At 39.2% G+C, this 19,646-nt stretch overlaps 1 protein-coding gene and 1 long non-coding RNA gene across 3 annotated transcripts in view; one reads left to right on the top strand and one right to left on the bottom strand.

Annotated features, from left to right (window-relative positions):
- The window catches only part of LOC132520982 (uncharacterized), a 207,481-nt gene extending 189,221 nt beyond the window's left edge, over nt 1-18,260 (top strand). The window contains exon 4 of the long non-coding RNA XR_009540671.1: nt 17,475-18,260. This is a non-coding gene — a long non-coding RNA (uncharacterized LOC132520982). The remainder of the gene's footprint in view (nt 1-17,474) is intronic.
- SERPINI1 (serpin family I member 1) overlaps nt 1-19,646 on the bottom strand; it is a 68,005-nt gene that overhangs the window by 19,665 nt on the left and 28,694 nt on the right. Inside the window, exons 2-6 of one of the 2 annotated variants that reach the window (XM_060149945.1) lie at nt 9,142-9,220; nt 7,894-8,161; nt 6,230-6,460; nt 3,950-4,144; nt 2,061-2,265 (exon numbers count right to left, since the gene is read on the bottom strand). In XM_060149945.1, coding sequence (XP_060005928.1) covers nt 2,061-2,265; nt 3,950-4,144; nt 6,230-6,460; nt 7,894-8,143 — 881 coding nt within the window. In that variant the 5' untranslated portion in view covers nt 8,144-8,161; nt 9,142-9,220. The remainder of the gene's footprint in view (nt 1-2,060; nt 2,266-3,949; nt 4,145-6,229; nt 6,461-7,893; nt 8,162-9,141; nt 9,221-19,646) is intronic. The other variant, XM_060149944.1, reaches the window with a different exon arrangement.

Below are 19,646 nucleotides of genomic sequence, written 5' to 3'. Positions count from 1 at the left end.
CATATATTTTTAAAAAAACCTGGTTTTGTATGTTAGATATTCATTGGCTACCTCTCCTTGAGAATAGACTTACAGTGAAATCTTTCTACATAAATGTATTGTCATGGTAAGTTATGCAAGCTAAATATCTTAGCTAAAAAGAAAAAAACATTTGGATTATGATTACCTTAATTTTTACATGTAGACTGAGAAGTCTATGGCTATATACTATATATGGCTGTATATTATGAACTACATTAACATAATGCATCAATATATGCATATTTCTAGCCAAAAATGTCTACAGTTCCAAATAGCTCTCCTTCATTAACATAATGTAGCAGACATCAGCTAAGTTTTGGAAAAATAAGCATTCATATAAGATGTAATTTTAAATGACAATTCCTGAAATTAGAATAAACATGAATGAGTCAATGAGGTTTTAGTAATTCAATTTTTTTTTTTTTTTTTTTTTTTGCGGTACGCGGGCCTCTCGCTGTTGTGGCCTCTCCAGTTGCGGAGCACAGGCTCCGGACGCGCACGCTCAGCGGCCATGGCTCACGGGCCCAGCCGCTCAGCGGCATGTGGGATCTTCCCGGACCGGGCCACGAACCCATGTCCCCTGCATCGGCAGGCAGACTCTCAACCACTGCGCCACCAGGGAAGCCCAGTAATTCAATTTTAATACTAATATCTTATTTATCATCCTTCAATATTCATACTAATTAATCATATTTGTGTAATTTTCTTACATGCAATGAATATTGGAACTCTACTTCCACATACATACACACGCACATGTTTATTGGCTGTTTGCGTGTTTTGTTTTCTAGCCTAGAATTTATACATTATGTTTTTAAATTTGGTTTGCTGGTCTAGCTCCCCTATTACGTTTTAAAGTATTCAAGGGCAGAATAATATCTTTGGTTGGGTTTGATTTTGCAAACACACTGTATCTCTAGGATAGGAGAGAGAACTGACTTTACCCTAGAAGAATTTACAGAAGGAAAGCAAGACCTACAAAAAAGGTAATTTTGTTGTGGGGTGGTAATGTAAATGTACTGTCATAACAGGGAGGTGCATAAGTGAGGCAAAGTGAGGGTCACCTGCTCCATCACGCGGTTCATGGAAGGCTTCCTAGAAGAACTGGTGCCAGACCTGTACCCTGAAGGCTAAGTAAATAACATCTGGCAAAGGTATGTGAGGAGGGCACTTTAGGCCAATGCAAAAACATACGTAAAGGGCTTCCCTGGTGGCGCAGTGGTTGAGAGTCCACCTGCCGATTCAGGGGACACGTGTTCGTGCCCCGGTCCAGGAAGATCCCACATGCCGCGGAGCGGCTGGGCCCGTGAGCCATGGCGGCTGAGCCTGCGCGTCCGGAGCCTGTGCTCCGCAACGGGAGAGGCCACAACAGCGAGAGGCCCGCGTACCGGAAAAAAAACCCAAAAACAAAACAAAAATCCATACATAAAGACCCTGAGGCATAAAAGAGCCTATGGTGTCTGTGGCATAACTACAAGCACAGGGATAGTACCTACAAAAAATTGAATGTGCTGAATGGCCCGAGATAGGGTCGAGGAAGTGGATGGTAGTCAAAACATCAAGGCCCTGCACGGAGAATTTTAAGCTTCTTCCTACTTATTTATGGTTGTATCTTGGCACCTAGCCCATGACTTGCTTGCACTTCTTCCAACAAAGTAGAAGATTATTTTTTCTCCAGCTATTGTCAATTTAAATATGAATGAAATACAGAAGACTGTAGATGCAAATGATATTCAGAGACAATCTGTTGAAAAATCTTCTAAAATGAAGCTAAGAATATTGATTCATATCTGAAACTAGGTCTTGATAAGTAGTATAGAATGATCAATGAGTCAGCCTGTGTCTCTGGGCAGGACTGAATGAGTATGAAAGAATACTTTTTAAAAGATGGAGGAGGTGGAGGAAGAGAAAGAAGAGGAGGAAGAAGAGAGCAACACAAGACAGAATTCAACAGCAGTGGCAAGAGTTTCTCTGCGTCAGAACCTTCATTGACACCCTCCCTCCATGCTATCAGAGAGAGTCACACAGGAACCTCTCACCTGGGGAGGTACACTTCCACTTTTTGCTTCTTCACAGAGTTTGCCCATTCTTCAATCAGCTGTGCTTTGACCAATGGCTCCAGAGTGGCCAGTGGAACTTCCTGTCTGGACAAGACCAGCATCATACTTATCTCATCCCCCTCATAGGGTATTTCCAAGACTTGGTAGATACCACCAGCTTCATTGGAGCCATCACTAAATTCCCCTAAAAAGAACAGAAAGGTGATAAAAGGCCCCTATCAAGGCTTAACTAAAATGTTTACATTTGTTATAACTTTCTTCCAAAATAGTGTGTAGAATATAAAAAATTCAGGCATCTGAGAAGAAGAGGGTTTATTTTAAACTAAGCCCTGAAATTCAAGTGAATCCCTCAGCCCTACAGAATTTATTTTATTTTAGGATCCCCAGAATTGTTTCACATTTGTCATATCATGTTCTCTAGATTTACTTTTTATTTTTAAATGAGATATCTCAAATGAATATATTTTAAGGGTATCATTAAAAAAGTGAAAAATCATGATTAGAAAAATAAAGCCCTGGATCCAAGTTGGATGTAAATCACATTTACCAATACCCACCTGATTTCTAAGAAGGGAAAAACTGACTACATAATACCTGGTACTCTATTATTACCGCAGCTAAAAGTTTTGAGGCCAAGGTAGCACAGCCAAAGTGAAATCTACTTCATTCGGCAGTAGTTATCCAGAGCATTTGTGGTGATTAAAATCTCCAAATTAGATAATTAGGTAATTGGCTTTGTGTTCTATGAACTTAGCTAAGTTGACCAGGCTTTCACTAAAAAAAAAAAAAAAAAAGGTCTTTAAAACAAATGGTCCTGCCACTACTTTAAAATTTCCCCCATTTTCAAAACAAACATAATGCTTTTGTTCTGAATATTTTCATTTAACTGATCTAGGTCCTTTAGATGTCACATTAAACATTTTGGTTCTCAAATAAATAGGTATTTCCCTCTCTTATTTTGACTGTTCATTTGATTAACTGTGATTATAATATTTTAATTTTACTGTGTACCTTTGAATAGTATAAAATATTAGTTCTAACATATACTTAGCTTGCAATTACATTTCTGCTTATGACAATAAATAATTACAGTTCAGTATGGTATGGAGAAAGGATTAGCACCCTAAACTTCTGAAAAGGCCAATGAAATATCCCTGAAAACAATGCCAAGGATGCTGACCTGTATCACAAATTATAGACTCTCAGTAAGTGAAACTATGAATGAATAATTACGCCTGACCAAACATAAACAAGTCTGAAAGCAAAATTTTAAAGGAATGCTTATAATTCAAAAAGTGGGGCTTCCCTGGTGGCGCAGTGGTTGAGAGTCCGCCTGCCGATGCAGGGGACACGGGTTCGTGGCCCGGTCCGGGAAGATCCCACATGCCGCGGAGCGGCTCGGCCCGTGAGCCATGGCCGCTGAGCCTGCGCGTCCGGGGCCTGTGCTCCGCAACGGGAGAGGCCACAACAGTGAGAGGCCCGCGTACCGCAAAAAAAAAAAAAAAAAAGTGATGAGGTGTCCAAATCAAGAGCTGGGTGGAATATATGGCTCACTGAAAACCACCCCAAAGCGAATGACTTTCTGGAGTGACTCAACATTCTGACACAGGTCAGATATTTTCACATGAATAAAGCCGCTCTGTAGGTGTAATCAACTTTATAAATTAAGAAACATATTGGAAAACTATCAAAACATATCATATTCACTCAGGATCTAATTAGAGGCCTGTGAAAATGGGGCCAAGAAAATTGAATTGTAGCCCAAACCAGATTGTTGAGAAATCTGAGTAACGAATATTTCATGTTTGTTTCTTAGAAATTTGTTGATACACTGCAAGAAGAGAGAAATAAAAGCCAAACTGTCTTACCATAATAAAATTCTCCTTGTTGATACATCATTGGAATTTGGACTTCACTTTCATCATCTTTAGTGAAGGAAAAAGTTCTGGTATTTTCAGGTCTAAATTGTGACTTCCAATTCCCTTTGAAATAAACAGCATTGATGAGGGCCAGATGAGTGACGGCGTCAAAATCCCTTGGGGATACCAACTCTTTCAACAGACCTATTCAGGAAAAAATGAATGGATGAAAATTCATATTAAATTTGAAGGTGAAAGGAAACCAAAAGATTATCAAACTACCATCTAAGAGAGTGCTTGAGATGAACTTTATATCATTATAAAATTTACAATAAAAATTAAAACTAACTTTCAAAGGAAAAAATGTTACACACACACACACACACACACACACACACAAATATACTTACAGACTAAGGGCATCTAAAATACCGTTATACACCACCTAAAATAACACTAACTAGTAGTATCTTGACATTTGCACAAACTACAGAACCACATACAACAGAATCTCAGGCTTTACTACTTTCTAGTTGCAATCTTAAGACAGATTAAGCATTCAACAGATATTTCTAAGTTTATTCTTGAACAGTGTACATGATTAAAATGTCATCCAATTCAAACTTTTCCCCCATGTACATTGGATATCTATCAGATATAACAGCCGCTTTTGATTAGGTGAAAACAGATGAGTAAAAGCCAACTTAACTAATGATACCTTAATTTTTATCACGTATAATGTTCCTTTCTAAATCCATTTTGAAAGACATTGGGACTTTATTAATGGCTGAAATTGTTTAAGAAGAGTTTGGAAATAAACAGCTTTCAATAATCCAATCTAATGCAGCTGAATTATTATTCTTATTCTTTGAATGTTAAAAAATAACCATGTTTCTTTTATCTTACATTTTAATTTCACAGTTAGAAAAGATAGGAGCACATTCACTCCGTATTCTCTCATTTTATTAGTCATAGCACGTCTTTAGGTACTTAAGAAGGTGCCTCAGCATTTGGGGGAATATAGAACAAAGGGTATGGGATGATGGTCTTTTGTTGTTGTTGTTCCAGCATAAAATGTATTAGATTAACATTATTTTCAGAGTTTTGACAACATGAATTAATTAATTTAAGGAACAGCCATAGTAATCTACTTTCAATTTGGTCTCATTTATTTATTCTAATTTCAATTATTTTGTTGGTAAAATCGGAAAATAAAATGGTAAAATATGAAACATTTGGAGAGCTTAAATAGTTTTTTTTTGTTGTTTTTTTTTTTTTTTGTCGGTACGCGGGCCTCTCACTGTTGTGGCCTCTCCCGTTGCGGAGCACAGGCTCCGGACGCGCAGGCTCAGCGGCCATGGCTCACGGGCCCCGCCGCTCCGAGGCATGTGGGATCTTCCCGGACCGGGGCACGAACCCGTGTCCCCTGCATCGGCAGGCGGACTCTCAACTACTGCGCCACCAGGGAAGCCCCCCTAAATACATTTTAAGAATATGATTTAGAATTAAAATTTGAAACAAATGCATCCTTTTCTAATTCCCCTCCATTTGTTTGGGCTCAAAATGGGCTGCTCTTTTTTTTAAAGGAATCCTGTACAAATTTTTTGATTAGCAATCAAGTTCTGTGGTTTAAAAGCCAACAAATATCTTTAAACTCTCCTACTCTATTTTAATCATATTGTTAAGAGAGCCAGAAACTGTGATTCTAACTAGTATCTAACTTATTAAATGGTCAGCTCAAGCAAAATTCCATACAGTAGTTAAGATTACTATTCAGATGAAACTCACCAACTGGAGAGCACAGATTTCATATTAATTTATCAGTGCCAATATTCTATGCATGCCAAAAGAATTAACTTCTTTCTCAAATGTTTATTCATATACAATGCTTCTAAAATAGGCTGTAATCAGGGCTTCCCTGGTGGCGCAGTGGTTGGGAGTCCGCCTGCGGGTGCAGGGGACGTGGGTTCGTGCCCCGGTCCGGGAAGATCCCGCATGCCGTGGAGCGGCTGGGCCCGTGGGCCATGGCCGCTGAGCCTGCGCGTCCGGAGCCTGTGCTCTGCGACGGGGGAGGCCGCAGCAGTGAGAGGCCCGCGTACCGCAAAAAATAATAATAATAATAATAAATAAAATAAAATAGGCTGTAATCTATACAAAATAATTAGTAGATACTCAACTAAATGCAATCTAACATTCAAAATGTAAAAGGAACAAGGGGACAAATAATTTCAGAAGTAAAAGGGAGTTAAAACTAAGCTATTAGAGAAAGAAAGGAACCAAATGACTTACTATTTGTATTATTCTCCACCCACTTATTGATATGGTTGGCCACAGCTACATTTTGACCGAAGTCCACATGATTGACTTCTGCATTAAAGTACTTTTTTATCATTTGCAAAAACTCTTCATTGATACGAAATCCATTTTGCACAAAGAGGGCATTGGCAATTTTCATCACATACTGACTCTCTTCAGCAGTCACCATGTGAGAAAGATGCTTCAAGAAAGAAAATTCTTCACCTGCAAAATGACAAAAGATAAGTTTATTAGTGGAACAAACACAGTGAAAGATCCTGGAGAGTGGAGGAGCACGAAAACACAGCAAGGGGGATTAATAGAACAGAGGCCCAAAGGAAAAGCACTGGCTTATTCTCCACACTGACATGGTAACTCTGGAGGTTCCAATATTTGTGCTGTTTCTAGATGTTCAAATTAACTTTTTGCAGTTTAGTATTATCAACTGATATTATTTTCATTTTAATTGACTTTCTTGGTAAAATCTATAAAGTAGAGATACTTGGATTGTTTTCTTTCAAAGGATTTAGGTTACTTTAATTAAATGAGTCTTATTTTATGATGATCAGAAATAATCTGTTTCTGTTATCAAGTTTAATTTTCTAATTTAAAAATCAAAATATTCCTTTAAATTTTACTTTAAGTAGACTTTTTTTTAACCTTACAACTAGAAAATCCAATTGAAATTGTTTTAGTTCTCAACTTTTTAATGAGTTAATTCACATGTATATTAGAAACATTAAAATAGAAATTATACATCATTGAAAAGTAATTACAAAATACATTTTGGTTAGAAATTTTCTCCAGTACAAAAATTTTTCATGATAATACAACATTCAAAAAAAAACTCTTGGGACTTCCCGGGTGATGCAGTGGTTAAGAATCCTCCTGCCAATGCAGGGGACACAGGTTCAAGCCCTGGTCCAGGAAGATCCCACATGCTGCGGAGCAACTAAGCCCGTGCGCCACAACTACTGAGCCTGCACTCTAGAGCCCGCGAGCCACAACTACTGAGCCCATGTGCCACAGCTACTGAAGCCCACACGCCTAGAGCCCGTGCTCCGCAACAAGAGAAGCCACCACAATGAGAAGCCCGTGCACCACAACAAAGAGTAGCCCCCGCTCACCGCAACTAGAGAAAGCCTGAGTGCAGCAACAAAGACCCAACGCAGCCAAAAGTAAATAAATAAAATAAATAAATTTATAAAAAAAAATTCTTGGATGCCATTTAAATAATGAAGGTACTGTTGATTTTAAGTAAAAATTTCTGATATTCTTAGAGCATAATGTTTTTTTTAATAGTACTCATCACAGTTATAATTTCTCATTTATTTATGTGATAATTGATTAATATATGCCTCTCCCTCTAAACTGGAAACTCCAACAGAGCAAGAACCATGTTTGCTTTTGTTTATCATAGTGAGGTTTGTTTAAACAATAATAATAAAAGATACAATTTCCTTGGATTAACTCAGCCAGGGATACAGCTAGGAACTAAGAACTTTCTTGGGTTTCCTAATGGTTCTCTTATCCATATCACCTCAGTGAGACCTCTTTCTTACTCTTTGTAAATACTGCTGCCTCAGGCATAAGGCAACATAACTGAGTTGAATGTTAATGTCAAACCACCTTGAGAAATTAAATCTAAGCACACTTACCATTTTTCAGGCTATCATATCCCATTGAATGACGGATTTCTTTCAGGGTAGACCCTTGGGCCCCAAGTTCCATCATTCCCATTGCAAGGGTGACACTCAGTGGAGAGAAGAGAATATTTTCATCTTCTCCAGTGGCTCGAAGATGGTTATACATATTCACTGACAACTCAGCAATGGTTTCATCAGTGAAAGTGGCCCCTAATGCCAAACTTTGCAGAACCAGCAAAGAGAAGAGTCCAAGGAAAGCCATGTTGGAATAGTTTCAAGCCTGGAGAACAATATTTTACATATTAATTATTAATTACCTCAGAGAAAGGGAGTGAAAGGTAAAAAAAAAATTTCATGGCAAAGTTGTAAGTAAACCAAAAGTTTTTAAACATATGGAATGTTAGTGTCTCTATAACAAAAAAGCCCATTAAAGGATTTGTTGGAAGATCCTATTAAGTCAATTAATAGTCAAATGAGCAAATAACACTGCTAAGTCCTGAGGATACTCCCAAGAACAAGATAGCCCTGGTCTCACCCTCATGGGGCTGAGTATATATAGATATATATTCAACAATGTTTGGTGAGGCTAATTTATCAATTTTCATGGCCTCATCATGCATATTTCAGTCATGACTTTGAAACAATTCACTCTAGTGTACACTAAACTACACAGGTACAGGACAATTAAGATGAAAACCAAAAGGTATTCACAGGGTTTAAGAAGAATTAGTGAAGTTAGGCATTTGAAAATGCCCCTTTACCCATTTATGAAATTAATGTACCATGCAACTGGGTTACCAACTAGTGGGGAGACATCAAACACACATTTGCCAGGAGCCCCAGTTTATTCAGCCCAGGCTGCAGAACCCACAGGAAGTGGTAACTCAGAGAAAAAGCAGATTCGGCACATCCTTGTGTGGTTTTCCTTATTTATTTGTTCCCTAGCAGGCTGCTGCCCTCAGTGACCATCTCTGTGCAGGGAGACGCCTCCCTCTTACAACAATGTCCTTTCATTCTTAGACTTCCATGACCATTTCAGCTTACACCAATACTCCAGTGATTTTATTTAAATGACTGTTCTAAATATCAAGCTCATCTGGTACTTGAACCGTGTTCTCTCGGGAAGAGAAAGCAGTGTCAGTGCCCAGATATCTCAGAATAATATTCCTGCCTTTTGGCACACCAGCATTCCACACGCTCTGTCTCCCCACAAACAGTCTGACTGGCACACATTGGGGACAGGATTCCCTCTTTCCTCACATTCTCACACTTTGTCACTCTAGGCATCTGAAAGGTAAACTGCCGATTCAAACAGTTAAGCAGCTTCCTTGTTCTTGATCTTTAAAAAAAAAAAAAAAATCATTAAAACAACAGGTAAATGGGCATCATCAGAAAATCTACAAACAACAAATGCTGGAGAGGGTGTGGAGAAAAGGGAACCCTCTTGCACTGTTGGTGGGAATGTAAATTGATACAGCCCCTATGGAGAACAGTACGGAGGTTCTGTAAAAAACTAAAAATAGAACTACCATATGACCCAGCAATCCCACTACTGGGCATATACCAAGAGAAAACCATAATTCAAGAAGATACATGCACCACAATGTTCATTGCAGCACTATTTACAATAATCAGGTCATGGAAGCAACCTAAGTGTCCATCGACAGATGAATGGCTAAAGAAGATGTGGTACATATATACAATGGAATATTACTCAGCCATAAAAAGGAATGAAATTGAGGCATTTGTTGAGACGTAGATGGATCTAAAGACTGTCATACAGAGTGAAGCAAGTCAGAAAGAGAAAAACAAATATCGTATATTAACACATATATGTGGAGCCTAGAAAATGGTACAGATGAACCAGTTTGCAAGGCAGAAATAGAGACACAGATGTAGAGAACAAACGTATGGACACCAAGGGGGGAAAGTGGCTGGGGTGGGGGGTGGTGGTGGTGGGATGAATTGGGAGATTGGGATTGACATGTATGCACTAATATGTATAAAATGGATAACTAATAAGAACCTGCTGTATAAAAAAAAATAAAATTCAAAAATTCAAAAAAAAAAACAGGTAAAGTGATATTGAGCAAACACATTTGGAAAATTGTATTTTGTTAGTATGAAGCATTAACAGTCCCCACTACTCAGTTAACAGAGTGCACACATGTTTAACCTAAGAGCAGTGTGCTTCCTACAGGTTTTTGAGTCAGAATGTCCCAATCAGCCCTGTAATATTTCTGATTCCAATTTCAGAGAACTTTCCCTGACCACTTTGCAAGTCCTTCACATTTTTGGGTTCAGTTTCAGGTATCAGTTTTTTGTCTGAGAAGTTCCAAGTCCCCCTGTATCCTGCCCCCCACTTTTGTATTAAGGTTTAAATAATTCTTGCTTGTTTAGGAAGGTAAAGCTCAGCCTATATGTAAATATGAACTCTCACAACCCACGCGGTGAGGAGGCTGAGAATAGCTACTGGCGGGAGATGAAGTACGTTGCTGCAGAACAGAGTCTGCAGTGCAGGCAGCATCGGGACAGAAGCCAGATGCCAGAGCACAGCTGTCCTGCTGGTCCGCTGGCTTAGGCCATTGATGGGAGGCTGCTGTGACATTCTCTCTTCCTCTGTCCTCTCCAGGGAAAGTGAAGTGGAAGAGATGAGTTTTCTCTCTCTCTCTAGTTTCAGATGGAAGAAATATAGCACGTGCTCTTCTAAGTTGAAAGAGAACTTAAAACACATCCGGTATTTAATACTTAAGATGTAATAGTGTTTAGAGGAACTCTGAAATCCAAGTCTGGTTCAAAAGCCCCTGCTCTTCATCATGACGCTGTACTGCTATCTCACGTGCCATCTTCACTCTACCAAGCAAAGACCCATTGCTTTCATTTAATGTTATCTAGTACAAGACCAAGAAATTAAACTCACTGTATGAGAGTAGTATCTGTCATTCAATAACACAACTATTGCAAAACCACTGCATTTCACATGAGGATTACATTTTAAGCTAATAAAAAGATTTCATTCATATAAAACAAAAACCTATTGCCAACCAATAAGCATCTCAGAAAGTAAGGCCAAGTCTATTGTGTTTGTAGGCATTTTTATTTATGTATGTACCATGAGATAATAATAATAGCTGGCATATGATGTATGACCTGTGACAAGTCATGTGCATTCTTTCAGTCTTGGCGCCACTCATGAAATGAAGATACCAATCCCTACTCTGCACAATTATTAAAGAAATAAAGGAGATAGTGTGTGTGTCTGAAGCACTCATTTTAAGCTACAGGTTATACTAATAAAGGACATTATCATTAAAAAATATGTTTTCTAGGTTTGTATACTTGCTAATTCAAGCAAGAGGCTATAGGGTCAAAATGAGTATTTTATGATTCCTGTTGGCCCATGGAATGTAGCACCATTACCCATTCACTCAGCCAAAACTGATAGAGGTATCACGAAGATACCAAAATTTATAAGGACAGGCTCTTGTCTTTAGGGCACTTACATCATTGTGCAGCAGGGCATGATCCATTACAGTGGTTCTTATCTTTTTAAGAAAAGAGATGCTTTTAAGAATCAGGTGAAGGGTAAATCATCTCCTCAAGAAATGCACACATGTGGAACAGAACATTACATTCACTGGCCAGGATTTTGCTGGCCTCGGGTTAGGAACCCCTGGTCTACAGCAGATGGTCCAATGCAGAAAGAAGAAGTGTTTGATGGACCCACAGTTCTGCAACATTGCCTTACTGGGGGAAAGAGATGTTAAAACCACTCATGTCTCTTCAAGCTTCTAGAGGATTCCTGGAAAGAACACCCGTATGTTTGTGAGACAGGGCTCTTCCCAGGGTAGCAAGCAGCAGGACACTGAGTCCTATTGGGAAACTCCTTAATAAAGATTTAAAGAACTCTGCTCTGGAAACACACATTTGATCTATGGTTAAGTGATCTTTCCTTCTTTCAAAGGCAAGATTTACCATGTGCAAGCTAAATGACCTCTGCCAGTCTGATGCAGCCTTTTTGATCCCACCTACTCCACCCCTGGCCCTGGCCCCCTTCACCTCTGCCACCCCAGACTCCTCCTTATGAGTGTGGTTTTTTTTAAAAAAATATTTATTTATTTATTTATTTGATTTTGGCTGCGTTGGGTCTTCGTTGCTGCACGCAGGCTTTCTCTAGTTGCGGTGAGCGGGGGCTACTCTTTGTTGCGGTGCGCGGGCTTCTCATTGCAGTGGCTTTTCTCGTTGTGGAGCACGGGCTCTAGGCATGCGGGCTTCAGTAGTTGTGGCATGCAGGCTCAGTATTTGTGGCTTACGGGCTCTAGAGCACAGTCTCAGTATTTGTGGCTTACGGGCTCTAGAGCACAGGCTCAGTAGTTGTGGTGCACGGGCTTAGCTGCTCCGTGGCAGGTGGGAACTTCCTGGACCAGGGCTCGAACCCGTGTCCCCTGCACTGGCAGGCGGATTCTTAACCATTGCGCCACCAGGGAAGTCCATGAGTGTTTTTTCATTTTGTTTTTTTTTCAGAGGAGAGGGGAAGATTTCCTTTTCCCCTTCTAAGCACAGGCATCCTCCACGGACCTATGCCTGGCCCTCTCCTCTGTAATGCTCTTCTTACTGCTGCTCCTGTGAACTTCTCTCAAAACAAAAAGGTGCTTCAACTATTATCCCTATTCATACTATTCCCAAATAAGTAAAATTCTAGCTCCGGCTTTATTTTTATCTTCATTTCCGACGTGCATTGCAAACTGTTCTTGCGATATTTAGTCTTTTACTCTTGCCAGCGCTTTAAATTCAAGGTGGCTCAAATAAGAATCTTTGTCTTATCAATCACACCAACTCTTTTTTATTTCCTTAAAACATCAAAGTCTTTGACTCTTCCCCATCTCTTTTCCCCTTATGTTCAATGAACGTCAACCCTTATTCCATACCGCATCCCTGACACTTCTAGCCATCGTCCATGGCCATTGCCCTGGTCATGGTGGCAGTTCTTCCTCTTAATGCATTCCCAAGGACTCTATCAATGACTCTCAGCCATTCTCTGAAATCCAACATTTGCATATCCTCCAGATGAACTGTCTTGATGTGCTCTTATGAACAGATATTCTCATATTTACAAAACCTTAGGCTTGCCCTTATGCCTGGAGACTAAAGCCCCAAATCTTGAACATAACCCACTGCACTGTGTTCCAGCATTTCTTTCTATCCACTACTCTCCTTCCTGGATGCTGCAGTTCTAGCCAGAATCCCCTTTGCAATACATATCCCAGAATTTCTCTCTCCTGTTGCCGGCTTGTGGAGTTTTCTTGCTCTAACTGCTTCAACCTGGTTCCATATGTTCAAATCCTAACCACTCCTCAAGGTTCTGCTCCACTTCCTTTTCTTTTATGAATACCCTGCTAGGTCTTCAGTTAAAACAACTATTTCCCCCTTTTTTGAAATCTTGGCATATTTTATCTCTACCTCTCCAATAGCATGTACTACTGTTGCCTTCAATTACAGATAATTCCGTACATGTGTCATCTCATCTCCTAAGCTTTTTGAAGGCACAAATGGAAGTGCATCCATCTTTTTTTTAAAAAAATTAATTTATTTATTTTTGGCTGCATTGGGTCTTTGTTGCTGTGCATGGGCTTTCTCTAGTTGTGGTGAGCGGGGGCTACTCTTCGTTGTGGTGCACAGGCTTCTCATTGCGGTGGCTTCTGTTGTTCCGGAGCACGGGCTCTAGGAGTGCGGGCTCAGTAGTTGTGGCACGTGGGCTCAGTAGTTGTGGCTCATGGGCTCTAGAGCACAGGCTCAGTAGTTGTGGTGCACAGGCTTAGTTGCTCCACTGCATGTGGGATCTTCCCGGACCAGTGCTCAAACCCGTGTCCCCTGCATTGGCAGGCGGATTCTTAACCACTGTGCCACCAGGGAAGCCCCTGCATTCATCTTTTATATCTTTGGATACGTAATGCATTACACATAGTAGGTGTCCAATAAATATTTGTTGAATGAATACAGCATGAGATATAAAGGCCCACACAGCTGCATTAGAAGGAACAGCAAGAGGGGCTGCTGCTTCTAAATTCTCCAGGCTAATTTAATTTGAGCCCACAGGTAGTAGCTCATTTCCATTTTTTATTCCCTTGATAAAGTGTTTCCTTATTGAGTATGAGACTGTCTTTCCAGCTTGACAAAATGGCACTGTCACCAATGTCGGCATAATGCAATGGCTGGACATGGGATGCATTAACAAACAAGTATACCACCTTGAAAAACTGCAAAAGGTGGTACCCAAATGTTACTGTATTAACATTCATCTACAAAATGCCAGGGCCCCGCCATTAATCATAATAATCAACGCGTTCTAAAATACGTTACTCTCACACGGAGCGTTACTTTGTAGATTCATTACTTTCAAGTTACTGAATAGAATGCCTTTACATAAAAGCAAGTGGCTGCAGTACCAGACTAGTAGGAGACTGTGCTGTTGTGCTAGAAAAGGCAAAGGCAGCTGAGCTGTGAATAAACCACATTCATTCTTGCAATTCTCCTCCCATTGCCAGTAGTAAGGTAGGTTATGGGCACGTGTATGTGAGTATCCTGCTTCAGAAAACACTTCATTGAAACAGGTCGGAGAACTAAATCTTCTGGTAATCGAGGTATGAGGAATCACAGAGCTAAAGCTAGAACAATAAAAAAAGATAGTTTTTTTTAACTTCCTTGGTAATTAGTCTTATTTATAGAGAGGCTGATTATTCATATATGAAACATTTCTTTTTAGATAACCCAATTATTTGAAATTTTAAAGAAACGGTTTCATAATTTTGAGTTGAGAAAACAAGGGAGGTGCTCTTTAGAAGGTGAGACGAAAAGCTGAAGAAGGTCCTTTCTTCTGCAAGCAACAGGCATGGGAAATAACTAAGGAGAAATGCCTAATGCAAAGAACACTGTCTTAAAGCCCTCTGGCCTATTAATTCTCAGCTTTTTGCATGTAAAGGACTAGTAATGTTTTAACTGAGGGAACCGATATAGGGTTGCTAAATTTTTATTTTACCAAGTAAATATATTGGGATGGGGGCAAAAAAAATTAACAAGAATAATGACTCTTACAATCACATGAAAGAATGAACACATCAATCACATGAAAGAATGAACACAGCAATCACATAAAAGAGTGAACGTTTCAACATGAAAATAAGACAGTCATTTAAAGTGGATGTATTTGAATTCATGAAGGTTTTGTTTGTTTATTTGTTTGTTTTTTCCCTCATGGGTAGGCACTGAGTGTTTGGAAATCACTACTCTAATTTTGGTTAGCAGTAGCTCACTTGATGAAATTTGGAACAAGTTGAAGTTTCCAAGTCTGTGTTTCCTGATTTATTAAGAGAAAGTGTTAACCTAGATCAGCAGCAATGAAGCTGGAAAATTTTTCAAAGAACTTGTCACATACAAAAAAAAGAAATCATTACCTTGTGAAACAATATGTATTTAAGCAACCTATAATTTAGCAAATTTCCTCAACTGTAACATGCACGGTGTTCATCCCCACCCCCAATTTTACCTTTTCTGAAATTGGAGTAAGTCTTATAATCAATGTCCAGCTGGCCCTCAGACAGAGAGGCAAATTGTGTGACTGTTCCCATTGCCTGTATAAGTGTCATAGCCTGGAAAAGTGTGAACTTTAGGCTATTTGTCTATCCTTATTCTCTCAGCTGACTTATTTCCACTGATGCTGGCTCACATAATTAAGTTTTTTGCTTCAACTTGGACCTAGAATTATCAGGACCATACTATGATGGCAGTACTTAAAAGAAAGAGGACCACATACAGGGACGAGAACAGAAAGGAGAATGTAACCTACTGTAAGTGATGCAAGCATGCATCACTAGAGAAATGAACCAGCTGATTTTCTTGTAAAACAAAAACCAGAGTTTTTTCTAAAGCACCCAAAAACAGAAGACACGTGTAAGAGTTAATTTGCACTAGTAGATAAATCTTTTGTCCTTGGGATATATACAAAGAACTGTCTGTTGGATCCCAAGCAGTACAATTAAAGGCAGAAGAATTTGCCAGATTTCTCAGGATAAATCATAGGGTTTTCAAAGCAAGAAAAGGTGAATTACCTATGCATGCTTTGTGAAGGACTATTGTTCAGGTGCTAAGCTGGCAAAAGCTTGCTGTTAACTTTCAAAATTAGCTGTATACGTACATGGGGATGGATAAATCAAAGAATCAAATGGAAGTGTAGAGAACACATCACTATTCTCTGAAATGCCTTAAGATTACATTTTCAATCACAACAGCACTAAAAAGTTTTGATCAGAAAATACATTATGGGGCTTCCCTGGTGGCGCAGTGGTTGAGAGTCCGCCTGCCGATGCAGGGGACGCGGGATCGTGCCCCGGTCCGGGAGGATCCCACATGCCGCGGAGCGGCTGGGCCCGTGAGCCATGGCCACTGAGCCTGCGCGTCCGGAGCCTGTGCTCTGCAACGGGAGAGGCCACAACAGTGAGAGGCCCGCGTACCACAAAAAAACAAAAACAAAAACAAAAACACATTATGAAAAGTATAATGTCATATGCATGATAAATGATGGCCCAATGTAATTCAGAAGAACGATAAGAAGACTTAGATTTAAACTCTGATTATTAAGGGAATAATATGCTATGGTATGAATAAATATATTCCATTGTGCTATTTTTAAAGAGAAGTGTACATTTTTTTTCCTTTTAAAATGTTCTTTGTCCTAAAAAAGGTGTTATGAAATTGAGATGTGTCTTAAAGCCAAGAGGTCAGAAACAAGGAAATAAGAGAAACAAAGAGGTTTAATTCTGTAATTGCAACATCTATGAAATTCTGATGTAAATGAATTAATCTTCTCATCTTTTTCTTTCTTTTGCTTCTCCCTTCAGCTATTCAGCCCACTGTGACCCTTTTCAATAGTCTCTTAACTTAGAGTTTTCAATAAGATACATCTTTAGGTTCTTTTTCCTGTTCTATTGAATCAAGCAAAAAAGAAAGCTCATCGAGTATCTCTCAAACAAGGAGAAAATGGCCAGGCAAATTAAAGAAGCAGAACTAGGGAGAAAGTAACCTATAAAGATTTCTACCCTAAAACAATTATAAAAGGCTCGGAAATGGACCAAGATGATTACTGGGCATCTTCAATGAAAAACTATACATTACCTAGAAATACCCTTCCAAGTTATCTGACTACGGGTTTGGGCCCTTCATAGTCTTTGAACAATTTTAAAATTCTCTAAATTGCAGAGAATTGATAGTGATGCAAATGTCTATAAAAATGCACAGTGTACATGGATGGTGGGATGCAACTGATTATTGTCCTGTGGATATTGACCAGTTTTGCACCTATTAAACAAACATATTTCAGTATTCCTGACGGACTTACGTATTCATCTGCTTTCTGGAGTCTCTCGTGAATCGTTTGTAACATCTTACTGGATCTCTCACTAATTAATGAGCTAAATAAAATCTCTGACATCTGTTCATTTTATATTTGTATTAAAATCAAGACTATAACCTTTTAAAAAATAATTTTCCTTTAATTTTTTAAATCAAAGTTAGAAAATTTTCTTTTAAAAAATGTTTAGGACTTCCCTGGTGGCGCAGTGGTTGAGAGTCCGCCTGCCGATCGATGCAGGGGACACGGGTTCGTGCCCCAGTCCGGGAAGATCCCACATGCCACGGAGCAGCTGGGCCTGTGAGCCATGGCCGCTGAGCCTGTGCGTCTGGAGCCTATGCTCCGCAAGGGGAGAGGCCACAATGGTGAGAGGCCCGCGTACCGCAAAAAAAAAAAAAAAAGTTTATTTTCATGGGATACCTCAATAATCAGAATAGGAAAGAACTGCAATATTAGCCTTTTATGAATCACTGAATATTCCTTAATTATTGGTTGAATTAGTATTGTACCAGTGGTATCCCAAAGTGATTTGGTAGAATTCTGTGGCTTGGAATTACTGATCATATAGCAGCCAGTGCTGAGCTGGCTCTGCTATAGGTTTAAAGTTCTTGAGTATTTTGCATGCATCCAAGAGGTAGATTAGGGCTGGAAGAGTCTATGGCGGGCTGCTCATTTAGGGACTAACTAGTCCTAGAAATCTGGAGAAATAATCAAAGGAAGCTATGGTGCCCAAACTTCCCAGAATTTATAAAGTGCTTTGGTATATATTAATATAATTAATATATAGTCCTCAGGCTAATTGGAATGAAGATGAACAGTAACTGAGAAGCTTGCCTTTCTTTGGAAGTACCGAAGGTTTCCAAGGAGTTTTTGAGTTTTCCCAGTAACCTCCCTGGGCCACATCATCTATCTCGTAGGAGATAGGGGCTATAAACCTTCAAGAATATTTCACAACAAAAACAGCCTCTTGGGAAATTGTTTTGACTCAATAAATAAATGCTGGATAAATAAATCTCTGGCCAAAAGTTTTCCTACCTTAGGCCATAAGAAATTCTAAAATTAAAATCCAAAATACTTGATTACTCTGTATCCTTCAGAAAGTTAGAAAAATGTGGTCCAACAGAACTCTCTGCGATGATAAAAATATCATGTATGTGTTCTTGTCCATAAGGTAGTCATTTGACACTAGTAACTATTGGGTTTTGTAATGTGACTAATGCAACTGAGGAACAAGAATTTTACTTTTATTGAATTTTAATTAATTTAAACAGCCACATGTGGCTAGTGGTTACCATATTTGAAAGTACAGAGCTAGAAGTAGGCTAAACAGATTTAGTCTTCAGTAACATTGATTCCTGACCATAGTACAAGTGTTTGAATCAAAAACAGAAAATTAGTCGCGTGAGCCTCACAAAACGGGTCTCTTTTTAAAAACACACTCTCTTTCTTTGAGAGATCTCAACTGATAAGGAGGCTCCTTTTGGAATTCCAAAGGCATTTGGTTACTGCTGGTGACTACCGAGGAAAACAAAGTCAATGCCAGCAAGAACCAGTGAGCTGGCAGGTCCTTAGCCCTCCTGGAACTATGATTTGGGCTCTCCATTAAATGGTAATGAATGATTCTGCTTGGCACAACTGGGGGAGACTTCGTACTGGCCAGTGAAAGACTTCCTTTGGAATGTGCTGTTGGGAAAGCTAAACAAGTGACACACAAGCCCTTAGGCAAAATTCAGTGAACAGTTTCAGAGAGACAGGTTAAAAAGTCATCATCTATCAAGGTCATGCATGGCCCAAGGCCATTTTGGAACTAAGCCATACATTAATGGTCTTAGCTTACCCATTAATGTTTTAAGAAATCCCTCTGCTTGCTCTCTTCCCTGGCCTGAAGGTTTAGCTGTTTACAAGATTGTACGTTTCTGCTGGAAACACCTTGTCCAGCCCCTCATTTTATACATGAGGAAGGGAAGTCATTTATATGGAACATCTTGTACATAAAGGATATTTAATGAGCTACTATGGATGTTTAAAAAAAAGCCCAAAACTTCAAATGTGAATACAGAATTTCATTCACTCGTACGATAAATATTTATCCTTGACAACTAGTTACTAGGGATGTAGAGGAGAATAGGGTGACATAAGAGATGCCTTTGGGGTATTTTCCTTCATGTGTTAGTTCTACATTGTTCAAAGAGATATTCAACTTTTTATTCAGAACTTGAAAAATACTCGATTTTCTAATTTTTCAATATTAAAATGTTGCTTGTGTAATAAAGTTTTTAAAAGTTGGATGTGTCCCTAAAAAGCTAAAAATACCCAGATGTAAGGTTGCTTCTCAATTATTTTGCCAGTGGAGGGAGTAGTA

This window comes from Lagenorhynchus albirostris, chromosome 5 (assembly GCF_949774975.1).
Source record: "Lagenorhynchus albirostris chromosome 5, mLagAlb1.1, whole genome shotgun sequence".
Lineage (NCBI taxonomy): Eukaryota > Metazoa > Chordata > Mammalia > Artiodactyla > Delphinidae > Lagenorhynchus > Lagenorhynchus albirostris.
Note: the sequence above shows the minus strand (reverse complement) of the source record. Positions and strands in the feature narration are given on the sequence as shown.